Here is a 13,377-nt window from a genome sequence, read left to right on the forward strand (position 1 = left end):
CCTTTGTTAGTCACTGTCCTCACCCATCCAGCCTCCTCCCTGTTCCCATTCCAGCACTATACAACTGTCATTTCACCGCCACACACAGTCTCCCCCCCCCCCCCCCCTTCCCCGTCCGCACCTTGTCTCCTGTCCTCCATCTAAACTGCAGCACTTCACTGTCTGCAACCCTCACCATATTATCCCTCCCCCTCTTCACCCCAGCCTCCTCCTTACCCCCCCCCACCCCCCCGCCCCCCACCCGCCACTCAGTTGCCACTCCCATCACTGCTGCTTGCAGTGCCGTTTCAGTTATCTGAGACTGCAGGGTGTGTGTGTGTGTGTGTGTGTGTGTGTGTGTGTGTGGATGAAAGCTATAATTGTGTGAATCTTTTTGTTGTGCCTATCACGACTCAGCATCTCCACTTAAGGGAACTTATTATATTTGAACTTAGAATATGCTCAAAAATTCGGCAGCAAACTGATGTGGATATTGATCTGTTATTTTATGGGTCCATTCTTTTATCTTTCTTACATATAGGAGTCATCTTCACTTTTTTTTCAATCACTTGCAACTTTCCACTGTGTGACAGGTTCATGATTAATGCAAGCTAAATGTGGGGTCAAAGCCAGTTTGAGATTCCATATGGACATGGTGACTTATTTGTTTTTAACTATTACAACTGCTTTACTATGCCAGGGAAGCCTATTTCTAAGTCAAAAGGTGACGTGTTTGTATGATCATTTTACCTGAATGATTTTTTGTTAACTACAGAATTTAAAACTTCAGTTTTCCTTTTGATGTTTTCTATTGGCACACCAGACTGGCTGACGAGTTGCTGAATAATTTGGTTGTGCTCTTTTTCTGGTGCTTCTCATGGGGTGGCAACCGTCTGTAGCAAAATCTGATGATGATTGCATTCTTCATCTAATGATGTATTCTCTGAAGAACATTGACTGTTGTATTTAATTTAATATGTCATGCGCATGTGCTGATACAGAGAAACACAAGTGATGTGGTGGCCATGTCAATGGTAGTGGTAGTACAAAGCGTTAAGATGGTTTTTGTTGTGCATGGAAGCATGGGTCATTGTACTATTACTGCATGTTTTTTTTTAAAAAGTTACTTGGTGCCATAGAAAATGCAGCTAATCTTTGAATTTGTTGTAACTTTTATACTATTTTTGCATGCTAATATTAGAATGTTTCACACCATCAGCACATTTTATGTTTTCTTGAATAATATGTAAAGTTTCTTTTCCAATAAGAATGAATCCCTTTTTTTTTTTTTTTCAGATGAACTTAGTACTGCTAAGATACTGACTTCTGAACTGGTAGATGGAATTCCAGTGGATAAGTGCTGCCATATGGATCAGGAAACCCGCAACCACATTTGTCAGCTCATCATGAAACTCTGTTTGCATGAATTGTTTACCTTCCGTTACATGCAGACAGACCCCAACTGGTCAAATTTCTTCTTCAACCCAAATACCAACAAAGTAAGCAGTTTGATAAATGAAATGCCACTGTGTGCCTCCATAGGCTGTTAATAAAAGTCAGACTGTAATGTATCTTTAAACAAATGTAGACAGAAATTAGCCATCCATTTGCTGTAGTGTGACAGGCTTACTGATGAGTAAGAAATTGACAGACTAACCTTCAAAACTAATGATTCTGATGTCTGGCAAAAAAGAGAAGTGTTCTAAGTTAATGGGGCAGTTCAGTAATTAACTAGAAAATAAAGCAATGACTGCATGGGAGGGAAAAGCTCATAAGTCATAATAAGGGAAAATCACAGTGGAATGTCAGAATGATAAGTGATCAGGAAACTGAAGAAGTTGGAGGTGGTGTGGAAGAAAGTTAAGAAATCCATTTAGAGTGTCCATCAGTGGTAAAGCACAAACAGTTTCTTTGATGCCATTATTTTTTTCAAGAGACAGGGAAGTACAAGATATCTGGACTAGAGAAATAACTGCGTGTTATATCTTTCACTGCAGAACCCAAGGAATTTCTTTATTATTATCATTATTATTTGTTGTACTTGTTGTTTGATGTTTTCTAATTCTGACTGGGGTATCCTGTTATTTTTGATTATTACACGGATCTGATCAGCTAGTCGTTGTTCTGTTAAAAATTTTAATTCCGGGTATCTGGTAATAAATGTTGTGTATACTTGTGATCTGTATCCAGTTGTGTTGGTTCCTAGGTTTGTTGCTTGGTAATAACAGAACATGAGGTGTCGATTAACTTCATCTGACCATCTCATCCTCTGTCTTTGTTTTCCTTCTAGGGTGGTTGCAGGAAGCATATCCTGCAAAACACCTCTATTCGGATTTAAATCCTTTTCCAGTTGGCTAGCAGTGTCATTACCATTGTGGGCGGGCATAGGGTTCAAGCGTCGTCCCCGACCATGATGGCACTTGTCATTATTATTATTATTATTATTATTATTATTATTATTATTATTGTACTTATTGTTGTCAGTGGTCAATTCAGCTAATGTTCCTTCTTAATAAATTTATTTAAACTGAAAGTAAACTTAAAAATGAAACTTACAGGACATGATACTCTCACATAGTGTTGTTAACACTAATGGCACTGTAATGTTCCTGTTCCTGCCCAAAGTCACATTCACTTCTGGTGATCTCTCCTGAATAATGATTATCTGTCGAGGGCTGTCTGCTAGGAAGTACTCAACCCACTCAGAAACCTAGCCTGGTCTTCTGTAAACTTGAATTTTGATCATGAAGTGAAAATGTAGACCATATCATCAGCACAGGTAGGCACCACTATCCACTGCATTCCACATCAAACAGAGTGAACAAATCTTCACAGAACTGCTGTTTGGGGATGCTTTGGCATTTCCTACACAGAATATTTTGAGTGATAATAGGTGAGCATAAAAGTCTCATAATGTTGCAACAGGCACACCATCAATGTGGGTCTGTTGTTATGTAGAGTCAGGTGAGATTCTTACAAAATGACAATGACCTGAATGCATTTGCAGTTGTTCGGAACACTTGCATTGCTTCAGCGATGAGTGATAGGCTGCAGCTAGAAGAGGAACAAGTTATTTTGTGTAATATGTATACTGTAGAGTCTTACAAGTATTCCAGTAGCTCATCAAATTACTTGCATTCCCATCCTGTTTATTCTGATAATAGTAGAATCTCACAACTATGCAAAAACTACTACTCCACTCTTAGCTTTTTCTTAGGGAATTTAAAACCTATCTTACTTGGAACATAAATACCGTTTGGTGTAGTGGAACTCCGACAGCAGTTGGATGTAAACAGCCCTAATTATTGAAGATGGCTATAACTGTATTATCAGAAGGAAAGTAGCTACTCACCATATAGTGGAGATGCCAAGTTGCAGATAGGTACTACAAAAAGACTGTCACCAATAAGCTTTTGGCCGGTGTGGCTTCAGTTGCCAGAGAGTGGGGTAGGTCATTTTTGTGTGTGTGTGTGTGTGTGTGTGTGTGTGTGTGTGTGTGTGTGTGTGTGTGTCGGGTTGGGGGGGGGGGTATTTTTGATGAAGCCCTTGCTGGCCGAAAGCTTATTTATTTGTGACAGTCTTTTTGTTGGGCCTATCTGTGACTCAGTATTTCCACTATATGGTGAGTGGCAGTTTTCCTTTTCATAATGTTGTTACGTTCAGTCCTGGATTTTCCATTGTTTGAAGATGGCTATTACTTATTAACTACCTACATGTTACAGATTTCTTATTTGCAAGGGAGAGTTACACATCCTAGCAAGATCCCTCTGTAGTAGTAGCATCTCGTCCACTCTACCAAATGGGCAGTGGCAAGCGGTTGCATTCTTGGTGAATCCTGTGAAGTGATAACCTTTTACTCACCACTTGCTGCCACATATGTTCCAATGAGAACCTTAAACATTAGAAAAATGCACATTGGGACCATTAAACCACTGAGAAAAACCAATGCAAACTACTGTGAAGTACATGGCTGAGAGTACTTCACATTCTACCACTCCAGCATACGTATGGGATGCTGGAAATATGATGGGTTAAATACCTCTCTCCACACTGTAACTTTATATTTGTGATCCGTATGAGGAGGTTAGGGGTGGGGGCACAGTATGTAAGGGGTTCTGGTTTATTTCTAGAAAACTTTGTAAATAGGCTTTCTCAGAATGGTTTGCATCTATCTTCAAGTGTCTGTCAGCTCAGTTTCTTCAGTGTCTCTCACAGGTCAAAAAATCCTGTGACCATTCATTCTGCCCCTCTCTGACCTGATTATTCTGTTTCATGTAACTACAAATTATTACATCCCGTTATTTATGTGAGTTAATCAATTCTAATTTAGATTCATTGATATTAGAATCAGTCAGGCAGTAGTAGCCGACCGCGACTGACGCAGTGACAGATAAGTAAACAGCTTTTGTGACTTTTACGTGTTCCTAACCAGGAGTGAATTTTATTAGATCATCTGTGTGCTTCTTGAGTTTCTGCAGGTAAATTTAAAATCTAATAGCCACTGTTCTCGCATTTGTGTCACAAAGTAAACTGATTTTGTGACATATTACAAGTTCCTTATCGGGGCAAATTATTTAGTTTCACCTGAGTGCTTCAGTAGTTAGGTTCTTGAATATCTGTGTATTACTAGACACAGTTCGTGCGTTTTCATCAGGGTCTACATTAGATTTGCGCAGCATGTGCTGATAGTCCATTTATGTGCATAGTTTAGTTTTCCACTGTCTTTGGTATGGGCAGAGACTGCGATTGTTGTGTGCAGATGCGAGCTGAGTTGGTGACACTTCGCTCTCAGCTTCAGGCTGTGATAGCTTCGGTTACACAGCTTGAGGCTGCAGTGGATGGGCATCACTGTTGTGGGCCAGCCGTGGTGATCCAATGGATGTCCAGCGCGTCAGAGTCCTCCAATCGGTCCTCACTGGTGGGCGACCCAGTTACTGCTTGCACTGAGGCTGACCCCTCACCTGCGGTCAAGTAGGAGGTCACCCCAGGGCGCAGCAGGTGGCAAAAGACTTCCTAGGCGGCCGCACGTAAGACCTCCCCAGTTTGTCTGACAAACAGATTCCAGGTGCTGTCTGTGGCTGCCACTGTCGCTGAGCCGGATGCTGTCATCTGTCCTGTTTCAGAGGAAACCACTCAGCCTGCAAGATCCGGGCAATCGTAGAGGGTGGGACTATTGGTAGTTGGGAGCTCCAGCGTTAGGCACGTTAGGGGGCCCCCTTAGGGACCTGGCTGACAAGTAGGGTAAAAAACCCAATGTGCACTCCGTGTGCATACCGAGTGGAGTCATTCCAGATGTGGAAAGGGTCCTCCCGGATGCCGTGAGGAGCACAGGGTGCAGCCAACTGCAGGTGGTCACTCACATCGGTACCAATAATGTGTGTCGCTTTCTATCAGAAGAGATTCTCTCTGGTTTCAAGCGGCTAACAGAAGTGGTAAAGGCTGCCAGTCTTGCTTGCAAGATGAAAGCAGAGCTGACCATTTGCAGCATTGTCAAGAGGACTGATTGCAGACCTCTGGTACAGAGCCGAGTAGAGGATCTGAATCAGAGGCTCAGATGGTTCTGCGACTGTGTGGGCTGCAGATTCCTTGACTTGCGCCAAAGGTTGGTTGGGTTTTGGGTTCTGCTGAATAGGTCAGGTATCCACTATGCACAGGAGGCGGCTACACGGGTAGCAGGGGCTGTGTGGCGTAGACTGGGCAGTTTTTTAGGTTAGAGGGTCTCGGGAAAACACAAGAAGGGCTTCAGTCACAAAGGGCGCAGGCTGAACACAGGAAAAACGTAGATACAGGAACCATTGGTATAACAGTTGTAAATTGTCATAGCTGTGTTGGGAAAGTACCAGAGCTCCAAGCACTAATACAAAGCACTGATGCTCAAATTGTTATAGGCACTGAAAGCTGGCTAAAGCAAGGTATAAGCTCAGCCAAAATTTTTCCGAAGAACCAAACGATGTTCCGAAAAGATAGGCTAAACGCGGTTGGCGTTGGAGTGTTTGTTGCTTTCACAAGTAGTTTAACTTGTCGTGAAATTGAAGTAGATACTTCCTGTGGGTTAGTATAGGCAGAGGTCATTGTTGGCAACCAGAATAAAATAATAATTGGTTCCTTTTACCGACCTCCCAGTTCAGATGATACAGTTGCTGAAAGGTTCAAAGAAAACAAGCATTTGATTTCAAACACGTACCTGACTCATACGATAATAGTTGGTGGCGACTTTAATTTACCCTCGATATGTTGGCAAAAATACATGTTTTTATTCCGGAGGTACACTTAAAATATCGTCTGAAATTGTGCTAAACGCATTCTCTGAAAATTATTTCAAGCAGTTAGTTCATGAGCCCAGCGAATAGTAAACAGTTGTGAAAACACACTTGACCTCTTAGCAACAAATAATCCTGAGTTAATAACCAGCGTCAAAACCGCTACATGGATTAGTGAACACAGGGTTGTTGTAGCGAGATTGAATATTGTAATCCCCAAATCCTCGAAAAATAAGCAAAAAATATACCTGTTCAAAAAAGCAGATAAAAATTCACTTGAAACCTTCCTGAGACACGATCTCCACTCATTCCAAATTAATATTATAAGTGTAGACCAGATGTGGCTTAAATTCAAAGAAATAGTATCGGCAGCAATTGAGAGGTTTATAGCAAATAAACTAACAAACGATGGAGCTGATCCTCCTCGGTACACAACACGGGTTAGAACACTGTTGCAGAAACAACGAAACAAACATGCCAAATTTAAACAGATGCAAAATACCCAAGATTGGCGATCCTTTACAGAAGTTCGAAACTTATTGTGGAGTTCAATGCGAGATGCCTATAACAGTTTCAAAGAGATTCTGGTCGTATGTGAAGTATGTTAGCGGCAAGAAACAATCAATTCCTTCTCTGCGTGATAACAATGGAGATACTATCGAAGACAGTGCTGCCAAAGCAGATTTACTAAACACAGCCTTCCGAAATGCCTTCACAGAAGGAAACTAAGTAAATATTCCAGAATTTGAATTGAGAACAGCTGCCAACTTGAGTAACGTAGAAGTAAATATCCTCAGAGTAGTGAAGCAACTCAAATCACTTAATAAAAGCAAGTCTTTTGGTCCAGACTGTATACCAATTAGGTTCCTTTCGGAATATGCTGATGCATTAGCTCCATACTTAACAATCATATACAACTGTTCGCTCAATGAAAGATCCGTATCCAAAGACTGGAAAGTTGCACAGGTCACACCAATATTGAAGAAAGGTAAGGAATAATCCACTAAATTACAGGCCCATGTCATTAACGTCGATATGCAGCAGGATTTTAGAACATGTATTGTGTTCGAACATTATGAATTATCTTGAAGGATATGGTCTATTGACACACAGTCAACATGGTTTTAGAAAACATCGTTCCTGTGAAACACAACTAGCTCTTTATTCACATGAAGTGCTGAGTGCTATTGACAAGGGATTTCAGATTGATTTCGTAATCTTGGATTTCTGGAAGGCTTTTGACACTGTACCACATAAGCATCTCGTCGTAAAATTGCGTGCTTGTGGAATATCGTCACAGTTATGTGACTGGATTTGCAATTTCCTGTCAGAGAGGTCACAGTTCGTACTAATTGACAGAAAGTCATCGAGTAAAATAGAATTGACTTCAGGTGTTCCCCAAGGTAGTGTTATAGGCCCTTTGCTGTTTCTTATCTATATAAACAATTTGAGAGACAATCTGAGCAGCCGTCTTCGGTTGTTTGCAGATGACTCTGTCGTTTATTGACTAATAAAGTCATCAGAAGATCAAAACAAACTGCAAAACGATTTAGAAAAAATATCTGAATGGTGCGAAAAGTGGCAGTTGACCCTAAATAACGAAAAGTGTGAGGCCATCCACATGAATGCTAAAAGGAACTCATTAAACTTTGGTTACAGGATAAATCAGTCTAATCTAAAAGCCGTAAATTCAACTAAATACCTGTTGTTGTTGTTGTTGTTGTTGTTGTTGTTGTTTTGGTCCTCAGTCCCGAGACTGGCTTGATGCAGCTCTCCATGCAACCCTATCCTGTGCAAGTTTCTTCATCTCCCAGTACCTACTGCAACCTACATCCTTCTGAATCTGCTTAGTGTATTCATCTCTTGGTCTCCCTCTACGATTTTTACCATCCACGCTGCCCTCCAATGCTAAATTTGTGATCCCTTGATGCCTCAGAACATGTCCTACCAACCAGTCCCTTCTTCTTGTCAAGTTGTGCCACAAACTCCTCTTCTCCCCAATTCTATTCAATACCTCCTCATTAGTTATGTGATCTACCCATCTAATCTTCAACATTCTTCTGTAGCACCACATTTCGAAAGCTTCTATTCTCCTCCTGTCCGAACTATTTATCGTCCATGTTTCACTTCCGTACATGGCTACACTGCATGCAAATACTTTCAAAAACGACTTCCTGACACTTAGATCTGCACTCAATGTTAACAAATTTCTCTTCTTCAGAAACGCATTCTTTGCCATTGCCAGTCTACATTTTATATCCTCTCTTCTCCATAACTAACGATAACATTAGAGATGTACATAGTGAAGAAAAGACCAGTTACATGCAAGTGCTGCAGATTATTAAATTTAAAATGCCAGATATTTTAAAATATCAAATTGTTACAGAGAATAACTGTATTTGTCATAAAATACCAAAAAAATTTCATTTCCATGAATTTGCGAAAATACCTTTGAAATTAAGAAACAGTCATACAAAGAAATATGTATAATGTACGGGTACAGTACCCAAACAAGGAAACAAGATCTCTGAAAATTTCTGTATGCCAGGTGCAACTGTTTTTTGTGTCTACAACATGATTTCGTAAACACCTCCATAGCAATGGCTCTTCACAGCTATGTAGTCAGCTATTGTTTTCGCCTACAGCCATTTGCTCTTCACGGTTGAAAGCGGTCAAAACCACTGACAGGTGTCAGGGATTTTCTTAAGTTGACTCAACTGTAGGAAGTGTCTTAGTAGTAGAGAATGAGTGTATTTTAACTAATGTATGGTGAGGAAGTGTTCATGACATCATATCAGTTGAACTATGAATCATACTGTGATATACACTGAAGAGCCAAAGAAACTGGTACACCTGCCCTAATATCGTGTGCCCCCAGGTGGCGAAATGACATAACATGATGTGGCATGGGCTTGACTAACAACTGAAATAGTGCTGGAGAGAATTTGCACCATGAATCCTGCAGGGGAGCCCATAAATCTCTAAGAGTACGAGGGGGTGAAGATGTCTTCTGAACAGCATGTTGCAAGACATCCCAGATATGCTCAATAATGTTAACGTCTGAGGAGTCTGCTGGCCAGTGGAAGTGTAAACTCAGAAGAATGTTCCTGAAGCCACTCTGTAGCAATTCTGGACTTTTGGGAGATCACATTGTTCCACTGGAAATGCCCAATGGATGCAGGTGATCAGACAAGATGGTTACGCATGTGTCACCTGTCAGAGTTGTAGCTAGACATATCGGGGGTCCCAAATCACTCCAACTGCACATGCCCCACACCATTACAGAGCCTCCACCAGTTTGAACAACCCATAAGCCCCCCCCCCCCCCCCCCAACCAGTTTGAACAATCCCATGCTTACATGCAGGGTCCATGGATTCATGAGGTTGTCTCCATACCTGTACATGACCATCTGCTTAATACAATATGAAACGAGACTCTTTTGACAAAGGAGCATATTTCCAGTCATCAACAGTCCACTGTCAGTGTTCAGAGGCCAAGGCAAGGCATAAAGCTTTGTGCCATGCTCTCATCAAGGGTACATGAGTGGGCCTTCGGCTCTGAAATCACATAACAATGATGTTTCGTTGTGTGGTTTGCATGCTGACACTTGTTGATGGCCCAGCAATTTGTGAAAGGGTTGCTCTTCTGTCACACTGAATGATTCTCTTCAGTCATTGTTGGCTCCATTCTTGCAGGATCTTTTTCCAGCCACAGCAATATTGGAGATTTGATGTTTTACCGTATTCCTGATATTCACAGTACACTCGTGAAATGGTTGTACAGGAAAATCCCCACTTCATCGCTACCTCGGAGATGTCATGTCCCATTGCTCGTGTGCTGACTATAACAGCATGTTCAAACTCACTTAAATCTTGATAACCTGCCATTGTAGCAGCAGTAACACATCTAACAACTGCACCAAACACTTGTTGTCTTATATAGGGGTTACTAACCACATAGCTGAATTCTGCTTGTTTACATATCCTTGTATCTTTGGTGCATCAGTGTATTAGTGTAGGTACATTCAGCAGTGTATGTGGTTACTGTCAATGAAATATGTTGTGAATAGAGTTAGTAGCCAAGGAGTAATACTTTTAAACGTCATGCACAATGTGCCAGTTTTTCATACATGTCAATGTTTATGGTGTCATGTCTCCTGAACTATGATAGGTAGGTGGTTCTTACCCCTCCAGCGACTGTTGCCTGTGACAGTCCATCTTTATAATGTGTGTGGATATCTGATACTATCAGCACACAATTTTGATTTATGTGGTATTATTTGTAACTGATGTTTTGTTCTTGTATTACAACCATGGTGGTCTTCATTTCTGTGTAATTTATCTAAATTTTGCTGTGCGAAGCAAATGGATTCAGATATGTAGTTGGAAGTGGTAAAATTTTGTGATGTCTGAAGAGTGGTCTGCAGTGCTCAGGTTCCTCTTTAAAGAATATGGAGAGAGATTGGCTTTTGTATATTCTTACCCATAACAGAAGGAGAGTGTGCTGTCTTCTTAGATGAAGTAGAGCAATATTTTATAGCATAACAATCCTTTACATTTTGTGGAGACAGTCAACCAAGAGCCCTGACTTGCCCATAACTTTTGTGTGTGTTTATGTGTGTGATTCTTCATTAATTGGATATTGTCAGGCAGAGGAATCTTAGTACCCAAGGACGTTACCCACTGTCATGTAAATGATAGTTGTGAGATCAACGATTCTCAGTAAACTTTTTCCTGAGTTGCTCCTATGATCACATAGTGATGACGTTGTGTAAAGTACAGCATAGTGTTCATACTACTGTAGTTGATTCAGACATAGAGAGAGATGGAGAGAATGAAACCCAGTGTTAATAAATAGTGGCTTGTGCCCAGTGCTCCAAAGACCCACATAGTGTAATGTCACCCATATTCCTCATTTTGAGAGTCACGAGCATCACACATGACAAGCTCCCATATTTTACGTGCCCTTTTTGTAAGCTGAGGTTATTCATGTAATTGTTTGGATTCAGGTTCTGTTATGGCCAGACAGAACTTTCTTAGTCTTTGTGCAACTGTAGCTAATGGAGGCAATGTTCTTTAAGACTTACTAACTTCATTTACTCCTACAGCTCGCTCTGTTGGACTTTGGTGCATCTCGAGGGTACGACCGAGAGTTCATGGACAAATACATCGAAGTGATTCGAGGTGCAGCAGATGCCGATCGTGAGAAGGTTCTCGTGTTGTCTCGGGACATGGGCTTCCTGACGGGCTACGAGTCAAAGGTATAATCTTAACATACTGTGCAGTTTGAAGCATTACACTAGTGTAGCTGCTAGCCACACATAGCTAATAAACAAAATCAAAATATGTAGTTGCTTGTGATATTTTAGAAAGGTAAGACACTTCACTGCCATTTGATTTCTTAATAATCTGGGAGTAATAAAAGCTGCTGCAAAAAGGTTTTGTGCATGACTCTCATAACTTCCATAGTTTGTGGTTACGTGATTGAAAACCTGATACTCAGTTCTGTCCTGGCTACAGGAAATGGCTACATACAGCTACGTCTTTAATGAAGAACCTGTGCTTTCTTGGTGCAGTTCCACAGAGTACATCTCATCTCCAGTCCTGAATGATGTGATAGTGTGGCTTGTTTACTTGTTCAACCTATCGCCTAGTTTTAAAGGGTCACTTTATTTTGAGAAGTGGTGTCATCATGGATGTTGCATGCCAAGTTGGCATATGCCACAGTGAAGTCATTAGTGAATTCAGCCCTTGTGTGACACACAAAACAGTGCTGATTTGTACCGTAGTGGCCACCTGTGGCCAATGAACTGGCTCAAGCCACTCAAGAAGTCCTGCAGAACTGGTTGTTTCCTTTTTGGAAGTGACTGATAGGACTCTGTGTACCAACAGAGCACATGACCTTCCCCACATGATAACTGTGGCTTTTAGACACCCATTGTGAACAACAGGACAAAATCCCCCTCATTGCCATGAGGTATGTAGAAAATGAAGGACGAGACACACAGAACGGATCGTAGATCGCGGGTGTAGTGTCCTATTAATGGAATCAGCACAGAGGTGAGTCGGGCATGTTTTAGACTGGTATCACATATGGGTGCCAGACACATCTCATCGCTGATTAGCATAATTTGTGGTCTGTGCTGTATTGAAACAGGATCCTGTGATTTATCGATTAACTCTCTAATCAACATTTGGGGAATGGGTTCATCTTCTGAGATGATAATTCACAGCCACAGCATGCTCACCTAAGGGACACCTTCCAGCAGAAAGTGGGAGCTGACTAAATCAAATGGTGTGCAGTATCTACTGATGTCAGCCTGACTGAGCACCCTTGGGATGAGATGAAACTTGCAGGTTATCATTGTAGGAGCCCTCCTCACACTATGAATGATGTCAGCAGCACCCTGTCAAGAACAGGTTCGAGTGGCAAGATCTTGACCACCTCATTGACAGCAAAATGAGAACGATCCGAGCATGTTGTAAGGTGTGGAGTACATCAACACTGTAATGAATATTATTTCGCAACAAACATGGAAAAATGTGCTCTTTTGCACAGACTGCCTTTTGTTATATTCCCTGTTGGATTTTTATTTACTGGATTGACTGGCAACTTAATTATTTTTCTGCTCTTCTTCCTCTTGGCTGATGATGCAACTGCTTGTGCAGTTTATGTTTGAAGGAAATGTAATACAACTACTTCTGCTTTACTTCAGTAATTGTTCTAACAGTTTTCGTATATACAGGGTGAGTCAACTGCCCCTAAAGATGTCGTTTTATGCAACCCGAAATGTTATATCTGGCCTTCAAAAACAACACGCAAGATTTTCATATTCTTTCACCTGCTGCATGCAAACTATAAGCCCTAAAAAAAAGAAAAGAAATGGGACCTTTAAATAGGAAATTTGATGTAGTTTAATTTTGTACTGGGATATGATTTCACTGAAGGTCACAGTTTTTGAGTTATTCCAGCAAAACATACGAAAGTGACCTTTAAATGCCCTTACTCCCCCATACTCATTCTTCACCAGTAGAGATCTCTAGCATGTTTATTGTGGCACTCCGTCTTACCACTGTACAAAAATTTCCAATTACATGAACTAGTCCTGATGTTACACCTTTTTTGGTCTCTATCGAT

At 41.1% G+C, this 13,377-nt stretch overlaps 1 protein-coding gene across 1 annotated transcript in view; it reads left to right on the forward strand.

Annotated features, from left to right (window-relative positions):
• LOC126106596 (atypical kinase COQ8B, mitochondrial) overlaps window positions 1-13,377 on the forward strand; it is a 155,281-nt gene that overhangs the window by 104,755 nt on the left and 37,149 nt on the right. Inside the window, exons 9-10 of the mRNA XM_049912940.1 lie at window positions 1,276-1,478; window positions 11,348-11,500. Of these exons, the coding sequence (XP_049768897.1) occupies window positions 1,276-1,478; window positions 11,348-11,500 (356 nt within the window). The remainder of the gene's footprint in view (window positions 1-1,275; window positions 1,479-11,347; window positions 11,501-13,377) is intronic.

This window comes from Schistocerca cancellata, chromosome 10 (genome assembly GCF_023864275.1).
Source record: "Schistocerca cancellata isolate TAMUIC-IGC-003103 chromosome 10, iqSchCanc2.1, whole genome shotgun sequence".
Taxonomy (NCBI): domain Eukaryota; kingdom Metazoa; phylum Arthropoda; class Insecta; order Orthoptera; family Acrididae; genus Schistocerca; species Schistocerca cancellata.